The 18,225-nt window shown below is 59.6% G+C and overlaps 3 protein-coding genes across 3 annotated transcripts; 1 reads left to right on the forward strand and 2 right to left on the reverse strand.

Moving 5' to 3' along the window:
- Positions 1-167: 167 nt before the first annotated feature.
- Positions 168-4,397, reverse strand: BESB_015170 (uncharacterized protein; the record flags this gene model as incomplete). Its single annotated transcript, XM_029360246.1, has 2 exons — positions 168-446; positions 990-4,397. The coding sequence occupies 2 exons, from the start codon at positions 4,395-4,397 to the stop codon at positions 168-170; spliced, it is 3,687 nt and encodes a 1,228-aa protein (XP_029216913.1).
- Positions 4,398-6,747: 2,350 nt separating this feature from the next.
- BESB_015180 (uncharacterized protein) lies at positions 6,748-13,177 on the reverse strand (the record flags this gene model as incomplete). Its single annotated transcript, XM_029360247.1, has 12 exons — positions 6,748-6,793; positions 7,275-7,326; positions 7,880-7,916; positions 8,275-8,388; positions 8,740-8,809; positions 9,254-9,315; positions 9,809-9,874; positions 10,296-10,561; positions 10,748-10,951; positions 11,681-12,478; positions 12,606-12,959; positions 13,138-13,177. The coding sequence occupies 12 exons, from the start codon at positions 13,175-13,177 to the stop codon at positions 6,748-6,750; spliced, it is 2,109 nt and encodes a 702-aa protein (XP_029216914.1).
- A 1,346-nt stretch (positions 13,178-14,523) lies between these two features.
- BESB_015190 (L1P family of ribosomal protein) lies at positions 14,524-18,001 on the forward strand (the record flags this gene model as incomplete). Its single annotated transcript, XM_029360248.1, has 3 exons — positions 14,524-16,807; positions 17,279-17,401; positions 17,664-18,001. 3 exons carry the CDS (start codon positions 14,524-14,526, stop codon positions 17,999-18,001), a joined length of 2,745 nt encoding a protein of 914 aa, XP_029216915.1.
- Positions 18,002-18,225: the final 224 nt, after the last annotated feature.

Here is an 18,225-nt window from a genome sequence, read left to right on the forward strand (position 1 = left end):
CATGGCACCGACGCGAGCTCGTAGGCGCCGAGCGCCACTGCACACAGCGCCAATTCCACGGCTGGAGGCGCAGTGCGCGCGCCGAACCTCGCACACAGAAAAAATTTCTGCCTGCGAGATGTGCGCAGATGCGAAGCGTTTTCGCGCGTCCAGGCGCGACGGTCGCCTCATCGCCAGCGGAGAAGACGCCACGGGACGATCGCCCGCAAAACGCGCAGAACGGGCTCCAGGAGATACTTCTCAGGCAGCGTTTTGAGGAGAGTTCTGTACAGACTTCGATATCGCCACGCCGGCGCGCCGTCGGCGAGCTCGCCAAATCTCTCTGAGGAAGAATGGAGGCCGCGACAGGCGCCCGAAGAAGAAAACGGCGAGGGTGCGCCGCAGCCCAAACCTCCGGCCTCATCGCCCTCGCGCAGAAGGCGGCCTCTGACGCCCCGGCGGTAGGCCTGCAGCGAGAACCAGCAGCCACAAGGAAGCGAGCCGATGCAGAGATGGAAAAGACAACAGAGGCAGCGGCTGCGCAAACGTGGCTGAGGAACTACAAGGCAACTCGAGCACGAAGCAGGGGGGAGGATTCACATCTAGTGACCCCGCAGAGGCGAACCGAGAGAGAGGGAGACAGCAGGGAGGACGCCCAGAGAGACGCGAGAGCTCGCGGAGTGGGAAGAACGACCATTCCTCAGTTTGAGTCAAGGAGTCCTGTGTTTACAGCTCGCGCCGTTACTTTCAGGAGAAGACAAAAGAGTTAAGAGGGCGCCAGCAAAGCAGCTGAGACCAGCGAAGCACAAGACGTTCCCCATGATGTGGGAAGATGAGAAACGTGGACACGCTGGGCTACCTCTGAAACGAAGTAGATGCAAATACCGCGCTCGTCTGCATGTGTTCGACGCGTGCTGACGCGCCTGCAGCGCGTGACGTGGCGAGCCTTTCAGCTCCTGAGATAAGCGTTCGAGTTGAGCCTCCCACTTCGCTGCGCCCTCTCTCCTCACCTCAACGGCGGGGAAGAAGTAATCTCTAAACACTTGAGCGTAGTCACGCTGGAGCAGAGCAAACAGCATCGCTTGCCTCCTCAGCGCGTCGAGTTCGCCTGTCTCAACGCAATCTACGAGGCGCGCGAGCTGCGTGCGCATCTCTTCGGCGATCAGCCGCTTGGTTTCGTCCCCTAAATCGCACAGCGCGCGGTAAATATCCCAGTTCTCGTGATGCCGGAGGCCGATGAAAGCGTCGTCGTCCTCCTCATGTCTGTCTCCCTCCCCCTCCTCGCTATGCGCGCCCTGGCGTCGCTCCTCTGCGTCTGTCGCTTGTCGGATGGCGAGAATCAGACGCTCTTCGGCTGCCTGGCGTTTGCCGCGAGTCTCGTCTCTGCGGAGGATCGCCTCCAAGTCGATCTTAATCGGAATGATGAAATCGCGTGCATCTCCTGGAAATCGCGCGTCTTCGCGCGATCCGAACCGCGACTGTCGGGCGTGGCGCCTCTCCGCGTCGTCTCGGAGCCGCTGCGGCGGCGCTTCTCCGCTGCGTTTGGCGCGTGCTTCTCGGTGACGCTCCTCCTCTGCGCTCTCCATCGGCTTCGTCTCGCGGCGGCCTGCGACAGCCTCTCCATCGTTCTCGCGGCCTTCTGTCTCTCGCGCGCCGCTAGGGGGTTCGCCACCTCGGGCGGGGGTGCGCTCGTTCTTTCTTCTCTTTTCCAATCTCCTCCCGAGAAGCACTTCGGCGACGATGCAGCCGCTCGCCAGCATCTCGATCGCCTTCCGTAGTACCCAGCCCTCCGCGCTGCCATAGAGACAAATCTTCGCCTGCATCATGGAGCCGAGGTAGGCGCCGCGGTGCTGATTCAGCTGCTTCGTAAATGCACTCAGGTGAGAAGACGTAAACGGCCGGCTGCCTTTCACGCTCTGCTCCCCGCTCGCCCACGCTGTCGCGCCTCCCCCAGAGTCCCTCCCGGCCTCCTCCTCCTCCTCTAAGCGGTTCCCTTCGCTTCCTTCTGCGCTGGTAACGCGCACCTGGCTGCATTCTTCGGCGTCGCCGCGCTGCGAGCCCCGTGACCTTCGCGCGTCTTCTTCGCACAGAGCAAAGCGCCGCTCGAGTTGATCAAAGTTCTGCGGAAACTCGCGGCTGATGGTAGTGTGCGTCTTCGCCTCGGTGTAGCCGCCATGCCGAACTTGGTGGACTGTCAGGCGGCGCGGGCTGCGGGTCTCTGGCCCCTGGGGCGCTCGCCCCCCGCCCCCTCCCTCCGCCCCTTGGAGAGGCGCGTCGGCTGTCGCCGTCTGTGTGCTGCTGTCTCCGCCGCTCTCTGTTCGCTCGCCCGTCGGTAGTTTCTGCGTTTCGGGCTCTGCGGTCTTCTGCGACTTCGCCAGTTCCCTGAAAAGGACGCTGAATAAGTCCCGCGTAGGGTACATGGAGCAGCTCGCGTTGCCGGCGGTGAGCAAGTCTATCGGGCGCGGGCTGCGCAGGAGCGTCTCGACGCGCGCCTCCACAAAGGCGCGCCTGCTTTGCCTCTCCGCCTCCCTCGCGGCGGCGTTTGCTGCCTTCGCGCCCGCCGCGTCCTGCGCGCTTGCGAGCGGTTCTTCGTCTCCAGGCGCTCCTCGCTCCCCTCCTCCGCCTGTCGCTTCCGCTCGGCGACTCGCCGCGCCCGCCGCAGGAAGCCCGGGGGCCAGAGGCGACGGGGCGACGCCGCGCAGGATGCAGGCGGCGCTGATGCCGTGAGGCAAGAGAGCCTCGAGCAGCTCCGCCGCGGGCGCCTGCGGCTTCTCCGCAGCCTGAGCCCGGAAGCGCTGGCTGAAGTAGACGCGCGTCGTTGGCGGCGGCCGGTAGGCGTTTGAGATCCATTCCCCGAGCGCAGAGAAGAACGCGTCGCGCGCCGACCGCGCGACCCGCGGCGCATTGGCAGCCAGAGGCCACCTGCTGGGTCTTCTCGCACTGGCTCGCGTCGCCGCGTTCGCGTCTGCTCCGTCTCCAGCTCCGGCAGGCGTCGAGGTCTCGACCCTCTGCAGGCCCGTAGGCGAGGGCGTCTCCGCGGCGTCGCCTGGGTGGCTGCCGCGCGGCGGCCGCAGGACGCCGGTCTCGCCCCCTGCGAGGGCGCCCAGGCTCACAAGTGTTTTGCTGGCGGGACCGAAGGCGAGAAGCTGGCTGTAGGTGTGCAGGACGAGGTTCGGCTGCACCGCGAGGAGCCGGCGATGCGCGTCGTCCTCCCACTCGTGTTCGATCAGGACAATCAGCGAGGAAGGGTGGAGCCCGGCGCGCCAAAACTGCGCGTCGTAGTTGCGGAAGCGCCCCTCGGCGTCTGAAAAGCGCGTCAGGTGCGTCCAGTGAAGCAGGAAAATGTCGTTGGGCGTCTGCGGACCGAAGCGCCGCGACAGCGCGCGCCCGAAGGACGCCGCCCCGGGCGAGGGGGAGGAGAAGGCCGCGCATGAAGGGAAAAAAAGCGCGCGGAAGAGTCGGTTGTGCGAGGCGCAGGACGCGAAGCCCCCTGGGGAACCCTCCCGTCCGCATCGGGCTGCCGCGCGCGAACAGAAGGAGGGGAAGGGTGGACGCGCAGCAGGGAAGCCTGGAAATCCTTCGCCCCAGATGTAGACGTCGTACGAGATGTCTGTCGTCGAAAACGCAGACTCGCGCGCGTCGGTCTCTGCGACTGCTGGCTCGCCAGAAGCCTGCTGCTCCAGCCTTCTTCGCGCAGCGTCCTCCATCAGCGCGGAGGCCATCTGCGTCACCCAGCGGTCCATCATGCCGTAGTAGTACGTGAGGGGCTGGATGAAGAAGAGTCGGTAGTGCCGGCGCCGGCCTCGGATGTGCGCCAAGGGCGGCAGCGGCGCCGCATCTGAGAGCGCAGCTGCAGAAGCGCTGCCTGCGTCTTGGTTCGGCGACCAGGGAGAGGGAGGCGTGACTGGCGCGCGCGGACTCTCGCTGGCGCACAAAGCCGGAGCGAGGCAAGGCGCCTTCGCGCGGCCTCCAGCGCCCTGGGGATGATTCGAGGCTGTGTGGAGATCGGCCAGGGGCGAAGGGGTCTCCAGACCCCGCCGCCCAGCGCTTCCTCTGTAGGGGGCGCCTGTGCATTCATCCAGAAGCGGATACACTTGGTGGAAGAGCTCTGCGAGCCTGTGCTCGGCGGCGCGTTCCTGCTCTGCGTCGCCTTCCTCGAGAAAGGCAGCAGGGAGCGTCGGGTGCCCATCCCAGTCTCCCACAGAGGACGCTGAGGAAGCTGGCGGGCGGCGAGGCGCCGCGAGGGAGGAGGGGGCGTCGCGGCCGTGGGGACCGCCGCCCCCCGCGGAGCCATCGCGATGGAGGAAACCCGGCAGGCGAGAGAGACGGGAATCGAGCAGAAAGACGTGAAAGGAGGAGAGAAAACAGGTGACAAAAACCGAAAAAAGAGCCACCCAGCGGCAGGTCACCGCCCTCATTGCGGCGGCGGAAGGTGCCTTCCCCGGAGACCGAGCGAGAGGTTCCGCATGCGCGCACCAGAAGAAAGCTGCGCGTGCCGGCAACCGCACTCTGTCTTCCAGGGCAACAGAAAAAGCCGAAGTGACATACGAGGAATGACGTCGCACACGCTCACACCCGAGAGCCGGCTGCTTCTCGCGATTCAGACACCCGCGGAAAAGGCGTTAAACTGACACACCCGCCCTAGACACCACCTGATCTGAGAGAAGCTGCATCGAGCTCTTCTCCTTCTGTAGACACGACCCAAGACATCTCAGCGTCCGCCTCAGAATTGGAAGCCGCACAAGCGAGGCGCAGACGAAGTGGAACACCACATGTCGCCGGTTACGTGCGGCCTGCACCACGGTGAAAGGCGACGCCAACGAAGCCGGTCGTAGGCGAAAAGAGCGGAAAACTCAGAGAGGTTCGGATACCATGAGACGCCGATGAGACAGAAAAACAAGTGCCTGTGGCTAGGTGATCCTGATTGAAAGTCCCGGGGGCTTCGACCCCCGCGAGCACCGAGGAAGCCGAGAGACGCAGGGACCGACAAAAGAGGAAAGGCAAAGACACAAACACCGACACGGAATACGGTGCATAACGAGACTAATGCGTTCCTCTCAGAATCGGCAGCGGGCGTCTATTTCATAAACCAGCGTCGGGCTCAGGACACGCCGCCGTCCGCCGTCCGCTCCGCATGCAAGCGCGTGCAAATGCTAAAACTTGGATCCGGTAAACAAAGACCTTCAAGATCTAAACCCTTAGTCCAACTCGTAGTATATACTCCCCAGAAAAAGCTGATAAATAATTCTGTCTCAGAGATTACAAGAAAAGGCGAGGTATTTTCCTCAAGGGATCCGAGCCACTATCTGTGAAACTAGCGCATCTTGAATCCTACTGACACTTCTGTTTCGCCCTGAACTTCACTTCACTGCAGGTGTTGGCCTTAACGGGTGACTCGGCCGTCTTTTTGTGGATTTTCCGCACACTTGAGCCGCGTCCCTTGTCGCACCTAGTTGGGCGATTCTCTCTCGTTACGCCTCGCTTTCCCTGATCTCTCGGCTTTCCTGTGTGTCGGGTCTCTGCCCGTAATGAACTGAGGGGGGCTCACCCGCAGAGCGTCGGCGGCACCACCGTTCAGTACGCTGCGAAGCAAAGTTACAAACGAGTCAATCGTTTTCTCAAGTGCGTAGTACTGAGCTTGCTCTCGTGTACTGCTGCCTTGCTAGCCGTGCTGAGCTCCAGACAGATTTTCTGCGTAGCAGGGCGAGATGCTGAGCAGTTGATATGAAGGCTTAATTGACGGACTGCGGCCTCACAATCGTTCAAATTGTGAGGCCGGGTCTCGAGGACTGCAGATGCATTACGATTAGAAAGTCCTGGGAGGGAGGAAAATATATTCGATCGAGTGTGCAGGGGCCCAGGAAGCAAGGGAGCTTTGAAGGGTGCCGAGGAAGCCTATTCTACTTCGTAGCGCCCTTTGGACGCAGATACTCGTATGCATCTAACGGGAAACATCGCAGTGATTTCGCGCAGGAACGATCTCGGGTTCGCCTGCGCAGAAATTCCTTGCCGAATCGTTCTTGTTTTTCCTTTGTTCCTGGCAGCCGCTGGAAACGTACGATACTCTGGATTCGGTCTTCCCTTGGTACTGCGTACCCCGTCTCGCCTGCCGGCGTCTGAAAAACCCAACCAAGCGACTACCAGACGTAGTCGTTTCACCTGGGGCTGTTTTCCACAAACGCCGCTGGAAAGTGCGTTGAAATCCACGGCCTGCAGCTCCCACGTCTGGAGAAACGCTGGCATACAGATTAGCGGAGTCCGTGAAAGGGGGAGGGGGGGGGGCAGAGGCGTTACAATATAAGATTCTGCCACGACACCGCTGAAGCGTGCAGACACGGATATCGCCAGATGAGTATCTCTATATTCCTTGCAAGAAAGTGCTTGCAAAATACATCAAGTGATCTTCAGAGAGATCGGTAGACTGGTTCGTGGAAAGCCCTCTAGGCGTGGCAGCGCACTGATGACTTGAACGTTGCAAAGCGCGTAAGCCCCCAGCCATTTAGACACGACCCACGGAGCTTCCCCAGAGTTTTTTTGGCTAGAGAGGGTTTCGTTTCGAAATTGAACTCGGAAACTGTAGCAGCTAAGCAGAGAACGACACCCGAGTGAGCACCGAGCTACACACATGCGCCACCACCAGACTTTCCGCTAGGCGGTCACCAGAAGACTGCCTTCGACAGGCAAGCTGCAAATGCCGCAGCTGCTTCCGGACTCCTCGGCATGCTTCGCCGCTTGGTTTCGCATCCTTCCGCAATTCTTTGAGGGCGATTACCCCGCGAGCTGCCCGTCCAGATGGGCGACGATCCTCTCCGGTCTGAGCACCAGACAAAAAGACGGAAGCGCATGCAGGCCATGAAATAAAGCTTGTCTTAGGCAGCGAATCCGAACCCAAGCGCTGCTTCCCGGCACTCACGCAGGCCCAAGACCCCCCAGCGTCTCAGTCTGAAGAACTTTCGTTGCAACGCACAGGCGTGGCGGGCGGGCTCCTGTCGCGCCGACCGCCCGGGGCGCCTCGATTCCAAACTGCCGAGCTGCAGACGGGCACTGCTCCGCGGAGAAACCTGAAGCCCGCAGGGACGAATCCATTCGCGGATTCACGTGGATGCAGAAATAGTTACGGTATGCCTGCACATATGCAATGTATACATATCGGAGACTTATCAACAAATGAGGAGGGAGCGCTGCGGTACCCGTAGAGTCTGTTAGTTGCTTTGAGGCAGGTAGGCAAGGGAGCGAATTAGTCGTCTCGCGTGCGTGGCTGGCGAAACAGGGTGCCCAGACTGGGAAGGACTTACGGAAGGCCGTAGCGTTCAAAGAGCGTCTGCAGCTGGCGCAGAGTCTCTTCATCTACAAACACAAACCCCACCGCACACACACCCACACGCACCTCCGCGGACGGCCCCGTATCCATCGCGCTCTGCCTGCTCAGCTCGCCTGCCCACCTGCCGCACTCGCGTCAGCTCTACCTCCACAAACATACATCTCCATGGAAATTGCGAGATTCATCGCACATCTGTGGGGGCGCATGTAACTAAGAACAGACGCTGACACCGAGACTTCAAACCCAGCGGAGCACGCAAGTGCGCGGGGCTTGCACGCACCGCGGAGCCAGAACTCGCGTGCCAAGAATGCGGAGGCTTCACTGTCACTCGATTCACTCGCGTGGAGAGTTCACTTTCTGTAACAAGCGCTCGCAGATGCCACGCAGCGACGACAAAAAACTGCAGAGAGCATCCCTTGTACTAAAGACGCGGGGACTGGACTGCGCGAGAGGCTGTCGGTGTGGGAGACAAGAAGAGTCACGCTGAAAACACAAGAACTTTGGCGCTTCGGAAAAGCACCGAGCCAGTCTGCAGCGCTGCCGAGGATCCAGGCCGCGGCGCTCTCTTGGACGGCTTACCACACGTTGCAAGAGCCTCATCGAGCCGCGCGCCGACCTGAGAAGACACCAGCCCGCACCAGCGACCTCTGCACACTTTGCGCGAAACAATACAGGGGAACGTCTGTCTATAGATGTATGCAAAGTGTATTCGCGTGTGAAATGCATCTGCCCATAAGAGCAGACGCAGACAAAACGTCGATGTGTGCACTCTGAAGGTGAACCGACACCTGTGGGTCACGACCCAGGGCCGCGCAAGTACAAATATTCATGTGTATATATATATATATATATATATGGATACACGTATGCTTGTATATTACCTACTCGTGAGCCCGTATGCACGCAGAGAACGTATGTGCACACATTCAGGCGCGACCGGGCACGTATCTTTCTTGACACGGAGCTGCGCATACCTCGCTGAGAAGCAGATTTGGAGGAAAGTCGAGCGCAGAGAAGTGCAAAGCTAGCTGGATCATGGCGGGCAGTTCGAACTGCGGAAGAGTCTGCGACACGCGCTCCCCCAGTGCCTGCAGCGAAACACGTCAACCAAGGAGTCGAATCTACATTCAGCACCCGAGTTCAGACGAGGCGGGAAACCACGTATGCGCGCAAGGCTGCATAGGGCGGGCTGTGTGACAAGGGGCTCTCTAAGGATTGTTGTGGAGAAGAGCGAGGCGCATGCTTGTGGGTATTTGGAGCGCAAGCTCGGCATGCGGCGCCCAGGTTTCCAGTCGTCGTAGTGGCATCGATCTGACTGGAAGCACCGAGTGAAAGATCTCGCATTCGTGATGAACGTGTCACAACCCGCCCCCGGTGCCGGAGATGCTCCCTGCGGGTTCGAGGATCCCCGCCTGACTCGCATGAGTCTGTTTTCGGACCTGAAGAAGGTCATCGAACTGCACGTCAAGGGCCGCCACCGTCTGCAGAAGTCCGAGGATCTCGTCGGGCCTGTCCCACACACGCGTCAGAGAAGAGAGACTCCGTTTACAATTTAAACGGAAACATTTTAAAGAAGATCGAATCCCCATTTTAACATTGAAATTAATTAGTTAAATCAATAAACGCGCAAACGATTCTCAGCTGCGGCAGACTCTCGGCGATTGCACACCCGAGAGGACCTCCAGGTCACGATAGAGGCGCTTCGCCTTTGTTTCTTAGTGCACATAGGAGCGCGGCCTTGGGCCTTCGACGCCTCACACACGAACTTTCGGCGTTGCCTCCTAAACAGTCCAACTCGTATATACTGCCCAGGAAAAGGTTGTTTAGATGAACCTTGGAATCTCACGTAAGTAAGTGTAACATGGAGTCTACCTTCAGTTGTTACGGACTGGTAATGCATGCCCTGAGAAAGTAAGGAAAAAGAAAGGTTAACCGCCATTTAAACACCCTTACCTCATGTAAGGCACTCGCGGGAGCGCGCACGTGCGAAGCACCTTGTCAACGAGAGAGCCCGGCTGAGAGGAAACGCAAAGTCGAAGCCGCAACGACAAGCTCCCTGGATTCGCAGCCAGCACAGTCACACCGGCAGGCCCTCCAAGCCGGCAGCAGGCACACACCGCCTTTTCCCTGGCGTGAGAATGCGCCTCTGCAAAAACTCTCGAGGCCTATTCAAATGCCCATACATTCGGAGAGGCAGAGACGCACACCGCCCGTCTCTAAACGCGCCTCAATTTACAGAACAATCCCACTCAGCGCATCGCTAAATCGAGACAAATGGCTTTCTCTCTAACTGCAGGTCGCCCCCGAAACCTCAGCGCCCGCGCAGGACGGCAGCAGTCAAGCGCGTGGCCCTGCAACGATCAGCGGCAAACCCTAAACCCTAAACTATATATATACATGTATACACGAACAAATTGTAAGTATATGTATGTACACCAATCATATATATATATAAATATATACGTATATATGTATATGGACAGAGGTCGCCAGAGTGCGAAGGCGTACCGCGTAGGAAACCAGCGCAAGCGCCTCAAAGAGAAGGATGACGTAGCGAGCGTCGAGGCTGGAGACCTGGGACACGTCGCAGCCAAACTCAGAACGAGTGCCCCTCTCCTCACGTGTAGAAGCAGAGATTTGTATTGTTTTTACCGGGGCGAACTGCGCAGTTCTCAACTCAAAAATAGAACCTGCAAAATAATCCACCGATGAAGCGGTGCTGCGAGGCGCGCCACCGCACACTGGACCAACACGGGGATTTCTACGCACTCATCGCCACACAGCACAGAAACTGCGCAACCTCATATGTGCAGCGGATGTGTACGGAGGGTGACTCGTTGGATGTGACGACTACTGTATAAATAATATATACTTACATATATACACATAGTATACATTTAAGTTGCTTCTTGAGTGGCCGTGAGTGTATGCGCGGGCGTATTTCGCCCGGACTGTAAAAGTCTAGATCAAAAGAGAATTCAGACAGGGAGCGCACCCGTTCCTCGACTTGCGCGAGCGCGTCAAGAAGCAAGCCTCCGACGTTCCAGTCAAAGGCTGCCTCTTCGCTTCTCTCCGTCGCGTTCTCCTCTCGTCGCCCTTCGCCTGCGGCTGCAGCGGAGGCGAGCGACGACGCGGAAGCACCAAGACAAGACAGGGAGGGACGCGACGCCGCGGGCGTATCTGCTGCGCCGCCAGATACAGGGAGGAGAAGTGACTGGCGGGCGAGATGCATCGCGCAACCTCTCACAAGAAACACGAGGTCTGAAGGCAGCAACGCGAGGCACGGAGAAGCGCCGCGGCTTCAGAGTCTTCCCGGTTTGAAAAGAGAGAGCGCTGATCGTCATCGACGTCTACACGCAGCGATCCCTGGCGCACCAAATACGCATTCCCACGCAAACAGATGGGCACAGAGGAGTGGGAGGAGGCGCGCGAGGTCTGTTGTTGTACCTTCTGTGGAACACGCGACTCTGCGCTGGGCGCCCGCAGCCCCTGCGAAACACTCCACAGCAGCGACAGCGAGGGCGGGCGCGGCGAGACCGAGCGCGCCCGCAGCGTGCCAAAGTCGCAGGAGCCGCCAAGGCTCTGAAGCCGCTTCTGCCTGCGAGTCTCCATCGGAGGACGCGTTGCCGAGGCCTCCGCCGGCGAGCGTGGCTGAAAAAGGGCAGAAGCCACGAAGGCAGCAAACACAGGAACACGTGAGAACACAGCGAGATAGTGACGCGAAAAAGGGGTCAAGAGAGGGCGTGTACTGCTGCAGAGGCAGCGACACGGACGCCGCAGAGAGTCGCAGAGAGAGCCTCACGCCGCGCTGTGTAGACTTGCGACCTCCGGAGCCTACATCACCATGTAGGCGAGGAGGATGCAGCAGACCAGAAGATCGTGGTTCTACAAAACTAGACACGAAACTGCTCTCTCGCTCCGGGGGCCAGTTGAACATATACTTTACTGCCATCCACAGACATCCACGCAGATATATACATACATATACATATATATACATATATATACATATATGCCCGACGTGGCCGTGCACTGGTAAACCAGGGTGACAGAAAAGAGATGCAGAAAAAAGATGCAGAGACGACACGCCACAGAAACGCAGGCACTGCGAGGCGACACTCTCGACAGGCGAGGTCATCCGACAGACGCAGCGGCACGCCGAGTCGAGAGAAGAGAGAGTCAGAAGACAGCCGCGGCGGCACAAGGCCTTACTTGGTTCGCCAAAGTCGCTTGGAAGCCCCAGCTTGAAATGCTGAGAAAGCCCTGCCTGCGGCGTTTCGTCCCGCGCCCGCTGGCGGCCTGTCGGGACCTACCCGTTCCCCCCTCCCTGCCCCCCCTTGGGCATGTGCGTGCCTTTCTTGAGCGCCAGGATCCACTTACGCTCAGCTGTTTCGGCTTCTTTTTCTTCGACTGTTTGCTCAGCTAGAAGCCTCTGTCTCGCCGCCGCGAGGAAGCGCTCGTGGCCAGTTTGGAGGAGCTGAAAGGAGTTTGAGAACGCGGCAATTTCCTCGAGACTCAACTCGTCGACTTTCCCGATCGCCTGCGCCTGAACAGCCTCGAGGAAATCCACCGAAAAGCCCTGCTGCTCCAGTGTGAAGGCGCGGACGCCTTGAGAACGCGATAAGGCGGCGCTGGGCTCGCGACCGACAGGGCCTTCCCCCGCGGGCGAGGGCGCGGCGTTCGCCTCCCTACGTCTTCGCCTGGAGCGCGCGCAGGAGAGAAGACACGCAGGACCGAAACGAGCCATGGCGTCGAGAAGCACGAGTAGCTCCGCAGTCGAGAGCCGCGCGAGGTTCCCGTGCGCCTGAAAAAGTACCTCATCCCAAGTCGCTGCATGCGAACAAGCTGCCGAGGCCGAGGCAGGCGGCGAAAGGCGAGCGTTGAAGGGCGGAGAAAGGCTCGTTGGCGCGGAGCTCGCCGACCTCCATGCAGATGCCGACCTCAGAGAGCCGCGGAAGGAGGAAGGGGAGGCAAAGGTGGAGGAGGAGGCCAGAAACGGAGACGGACGCGAGAAGGAGAGCTCCTGCGCAGTGCGAAGCAACTCCGCGAGCTCGCCGCCGCTGCTGGACTCTGCGCGAGCCGCGGGGGGCGTGGCAGACGAGGCGAAGCATCGAAAAGAGGACCGGCGCACAGGTCGAGACACACGCGGAAAGAGAGGCGAAAACAAACCCGACGGGCCTGTATGTGCAGCGCAGGCGCGGGAAATCACGGGGAGAGACGACGAGACAAAGTTGAGTAGAAAACAAGAAGTGCAGGGAACGACGCGAGGCGAAGCCGCCCAAACCGTTGCGGAGCGGGGTCGCACCGGGTGGCAGACAGCCGAGGAAGAAAAGGAGCGAGCTGAAAAGGGGAGCGAAGCGGAGGCAGATGCGCGCGAGCAAGTCGGGGAGGAGAGACGACGTCGACTTCCTTTCGAGGCCTGGGAAGAAGCCAAACTGCTCTGAAAGACTGCAGACGCTGAAACAGCGCACTTCCTGTTCAGCCACCTTCCTTCCCCCCACGGTCGCCACAGAGGACTCGCCGCCATGGCGCGGCTCCTGTCTCCTGTCTTGAGCGAATTGGAGCCCTTCACGCCGGTGAACGCCGCCCGCGGCCTCCTCCGCCGTGCAGACTGCTGCGGCTCCAAGTCTGCTCTCGGCCGCCCCCAGAAAAAGACGGCCTGAGGAAAAGAATCCGTCGAAAGGAAAGAGGCAGAAGAGAGAGGAGGCACCCGGGATCAGGAGAGTCGAGAGACTTCGAAAGACGGCGACTTTTGGAGACGCCGACGACGGACGAAGTTGAGCAGACGCCTCAGAAGTGGAGTGGAGTCGAATGCAAGCAGAAAGAAAAAAGCTCACTCAGACAAATCCCATCGAGATCGGGACGACGAATGAGCATGCTCGTCGATTTTGTACCGAAAGCGTAGAGACACTCGCCACGGGGCCTTCTCGGGGCGGCTGGTGCAGCGGAACAGACAAAAATCTGCGCATCGCCGCGAAAAGAAGTCGATTTTGAAGACTAATGGTGCTTGAGCAGCCAGGAAGCTTCTTCTAGCATCGAGACTTGCCAGAAGCTGTCGTGCGACGTTTCCAAGCGTTGACTCGCGCGACGACAAACAACATGCGCAATGAAGGATAGTGTAGCGGGAGATGACGCGAAAACGACGCCGACAGAGCCTGCCTTCCGTCGCCCTATATGGGCAAGTTCGAGAAGCCAGCAGCCTTGGATCTCTGAGAAGAAGGCGGAAGGCTTGGGTGAAATGAACCACAGTCGCCCGCCAGCTTTCCTGTGTGTCTTCTCGCGCGAGCTTTCGACGAAGGCGGCGTGCCCTACACAGAGACAGATGCGCAACTGCATGCCCGCTGTGCCTTCTCGGTCTGTGCAGTGAATTCGTTTCAAGTGGCCTCTGTTCACGCGGAATCGGGAGTCTTTCTCCTTAGAGAGTTGGAATATCAGATTTCCGTCTCGAAGACCGCGGGAGTCACATCCGCTGCAGAAGATTTCGTCGTCCCCTGCCGTCTCTCCCGCAGCGTGTCGCACCAGGGGCCTCTCCGGACGCACCCTACCGTGCGCTCTTTCTCTCTCTTTCTCTCACTCTCGTCCCGAGCCAAGAACCGTCCTCCTTTCCTACATCTGTTTCTTGGATTTCTTGCCAACGAGTCCATAGCCTACACTCTTCCGCCCTAGAAGTCGAGAGATGTGCGCCGGTAGAGTCTAACGGCGGTCGCGGCGCCGGTGTCTCTGTGTGCTTCGCCTGGCCAAAGAGCGACGCGAGCGGCTGCAAAAAGATGGCGAATGCAGAGCTTCACCAGGGAAGCCGTGTTTTTCCTCCGTCCTACGCGTTGACTCTTGCGCCTCCCTGCCGCTTCCTGCGGCTGCTGCGGACATCCAAACAGCCACGCCGACGCCTCGCCAGGTCCGCGACTCAGAGGCAGAGACGCTCGCGACGCGCGCGCGCAAATCCGCCACGAGAGACATCGGGGATAGAGGCAGATGACTAGAGAGAGCTGCGTCTGGAGGGCCGAAACCGAAAGAGCGCGGACGCGCGTGAGGAGAGAAAAGACACGGAAGCGGATAGTCACGCCGGCGGGGAGGCTAGTGTCGGCGTTATGCTTGGAAAGATTCGGCGCATGCACACGCGGAGGAGGGCGACTTGCGGCCGCTTCGAGATTTCCACAGTTTTTCTTTCTTCTCCTCCAGAGGGGCTCTCAAGTCCCGGCACAAGATCCGCAATCCCTCACGCGATGGAGAGGATGGCTCGCCGTCGTCCTCCCGCAGGCAGGATCTGCTTCGCATTTCTCTCTATATCGCTTCTGACCACTGAGTGTGGCCCTTCTTTCCTCCCCGCTCTTCAGCTTGCTGCCGGTCTCTCGGCGCCCTGGAGCGCGGAGCTCCGGCGCGGATGGTCTGTGAGGACTCCCGACAATCCAACTGCCCTGTTTAGTTCGCCTTTTTTTGCGTTAGCGACGCCTCGACAGACTTCTCTGCTACGTCTGGCTTCTTCGCTCGTTTCTCCGCTCTCCGCGCTGTCTTCGCCGCCTGCACCTCGCTCTCACGGCTCTCCTTCCTGCTCATCCGCTGCGTCCTGGCTGCCACTTTCGCCGTCGCCTTCGCGGACTCCCGGCATGACCGGCGCCCGGAGAACTCGATGCGTTCAAACGGCTCACGCCAACCACAGTCAAGAGAGCGCGCGTTATGTCAGAAGGCGTTTCTTTGCATGCGTAGCGTCAATACACTCTGCAACACATGCGACGAGGCAAATCCGAACACTTCACGCGACGCCACGCCGCACAGCCCACCGCCGGTGTACCTACACTGGAGGGCTGAGTGATGTGGATACTCAAGCGGAAGAGAGAGCATTCGGCGCGTTTCTTGTTTCGCGCGCGATGCATGCTCTCCCTGTGTCTCGCTCCAAACCTGGTTCAAAGCGCGTGGCTGTTCCCTGCCGCTCAGCCGCTCGCTGCTCACTCCGTCTTCCCTCTCCCCGCGAGGAGGTGTTTTCTGCTGCTCCCCAACTTCGCCGTGCGGAGCAGCTGGGATTCATGGTGGTTCTATTGCCTTCAAAAGCAGCGAGCCTTTCCGTCGCCTTCTCCTCCTTCTTCTCCTCCCACGGGCTTGGCCACTCGGCTGCGATTTCCTCCCGTACACCCGAAGCTCGGCGCACGTTGTTGCTTTCTGCTGCGGTCCCGCCTTCGAGTGCCCCGGAGTCTGCTTCGGCTGCTGCTTCGCCTGCGCCCAGTTCCGCGTCTGTGTCTCCTGCGTCTCCTGGTTTAGGCCAAGCGCCTGCGTCGCCGCGCCGCCTTAACATTGGCGAGCGGCGTCGCCTGGATCGCATGCAGAATTGGTTCAAGCAGTACCCCTACGCGCCCGAGCCGCCGGTGCCGCCTAAGCAGAAGAGCACGATGAAAATCAACGTCGACCCAGACAATATCTCTCCCGATCGGCTTCCGCTGCCATCGAGACGCCTGCCGTCTTCGCTTCGGTGGAAGGCACTCGCGGGCACTGCTGCGCCCGCCCCCGTCACTCTCGCAGCCGCCGGAGCTGCCGTGGAAGCTGCGCACGAAGCTGTGCGTACACTGCAGGCGGGCGGGATGCCTCGCAGGCGAAAAGGCAAGAACCGGAAGATGAAGAAGGTCGCTCTCGCGCGCGCGGCGGTCGCCGCCGCGGTCGCTGCCCAGAAGGCGCCGGGGCTGGCGGCCCTTAAGGCCGCTGCTGCATCCGCAGAGCGCCTCGTCTCATCTCCGCTGTCCACTGAGTCTCTTGCATCTGCGGGCAACTCCGTCTCTGAAGACGGAATCCCAGACCCCGTCGCGGTAGGAGCCGCGGACGCCGCAGCGTTGTTACCTTCCTCGCCTTCTTCCTCTTCGGCCGCCGAGCGAGAAACGGGCGGCAGCGGGGCGTCTGCGGAGGGACAGCGCTCGTCGCTCTTATCTGTGCTGTATCCTTCTCGGGACGCAGCGTATCCGCCGGATCTAGCAGTCTTTCTAGTTAAGCAGCTGAGCACTGCAAAATTCACTGAGACAGTCGAGCTGCATGCGCAGCTGAACCTGGGAACCGGCACCCGGGGGAAGGCGCGCAAAGGCGGCGGCTCGAACGTCTCAGGCAGAGTGAGGGGATTCGTAACGCTGCCGCACGGTCAGCTGGGGCAGCTCGCCGCTCTCCACCCGCAAGACGCTTACGCGGAGAAGACGCCCGCGTCGGGCGAGACGGCAGAACAGGCCGCCGAGGAGGACGGAGACGCGGCGCACGCAGACGAGGAATGCAGAGAGGAGGACGAAGGGCATGTAGGGCGCGCCGCGCGCCTAGGCCGGGGAGACTGCGGAGAGAGGAGCCCCGAAACGCCGCGCAAGGCGCAGGACGAGAAGGCGAATGCCCAGGCGGAGTCGGCGCCGCTTTTAGGCGGCGTCATCAACGTCAAGCCTGAGTCTGGCGTCGTGAGAGGCAACAAGCGGGGAGGGATTTGGAGGCGAAAGCGAGTCATTGCTGCGTTTGTAGACAAGAAGGACGAAGCGGCAGCCCTCGAAGCGGGTAAGATCAACAGACGCAAAAACGTTTGCGAATCCACCAGTTGCACACACAAATCTACGTTGGGCGGGGCGGGAGGGGGGGGGGGGGGAGAAGGGGAAGCCTAGTACCCGTGACGGTGCATTCCCAACGCACTTATCAGCTTTTTTACGTGTGCTGCTCTCGAATTTTTGATAGTACTGCTTTCAAATGGGTTCATTGTACTTATTTTTCAACACTTATACATTATTACCCCTTCTGTTTTTGCTTTTCGAAAGATGCAGTGACAACACAACTTTAGTATTTGAAGTCCCGCCGTTCAACTAGTGGCCTATTCCCTTGCCGGCTCGCCTTCGTCCGCCGCGCGTCTGTGTGAAGACCTAAATGTATCTGCATCGCCAGCTTTGTATTCGTGCACTGTCTATCTCTATGCGTGCGCTGCGTCTTCAATGAAACACCCTAAAACTCAACTCGTCGTTTTGTGTTTTCGCTCAGGGGCTAACATGGTCGGTGCGGAAAGGATTCTGGAGGAGATTCGAACGAACAAAATTTCCTTTGAAGTTCTCATCTCCACCCCAGATATGGTAGCTCGTCTGACGCGATACGGCAAGATACTCGGTACGTGCAGCCACGGACTTTGCACTTGTATAGTGTTCCCTTTCTCTCCGTAGTATGGGGTGTCTACCTGCCTCAACATATAGGGGCGTGGCACTTGACACACACCTCAAAACTGTAGTGAGATCCGTGCGATGAACAACTTAAAAACGCTGGATTCCACTGGACACTGTGTCACTCGAAGGCGGCAGAATATTGGAGGGAGTCAGCACGCGAAAGTCGCCGCATTTTCCTTTCTCGGTGGTGTTGCGCTTGCGGCGTACAGGGCCGAAAGATTTGATGCCGCAGACGGCGTGGGGCACATTAACGCCCGATTTCGCGGGGGCAATTCGTTTGTATAGACAAACGACGATCCCATACAAGGCAGATCGCTTCAACATTATCCACATGCCCATCGGCTTAGTGTCCATGAGCAACGAAGAACTTCGGGAGAACCTTGATGCAGCCATAGCGTCCATCAACGCCCGCCGTCCCCCCTCCGCAGGCAACAAATTCTTCAACAAAATCCACATAAGCTCCACCATGGGGCCTGGCATCTTTATTGACATGCACCATGTCAAGCTCACTGCAGCCGCAGCAGCGCGAGGCACGCAGCGCCGCTGACTAAATGGAGGAACGATACAGGTCAACTAGCTTAGGGGTTGTGCAATGCTGCCTCATTTGTGTGGATGCCAGCCACTCGACCGGTAGCGTGATTTGACTAATGTACCTCTCATAAACGCCTGAGCGTTGCGCCGAGGCTCCGAGCGCAGGGAAGGCTCTCTCGAAACGAAGAGTGAAACAGTGGAAAACACAGCCTCCTTCGTGAATTGGGCATTCGGGATACG

This window comes from Besnoitia besnoiti, chromosome IX, assembly GCF_002563875.1.
Source record: "Besnoitia besnoiti strain Bb-Ger1 chromosome IX, whole genome shotgun sequence".
Lineage (NCBI taxonomy): Eukaryota > Apicomplexa > Conoidasida > Eucoccidiorida > Sarcocystidae > Besnoitia > Besnoitia besnoiti.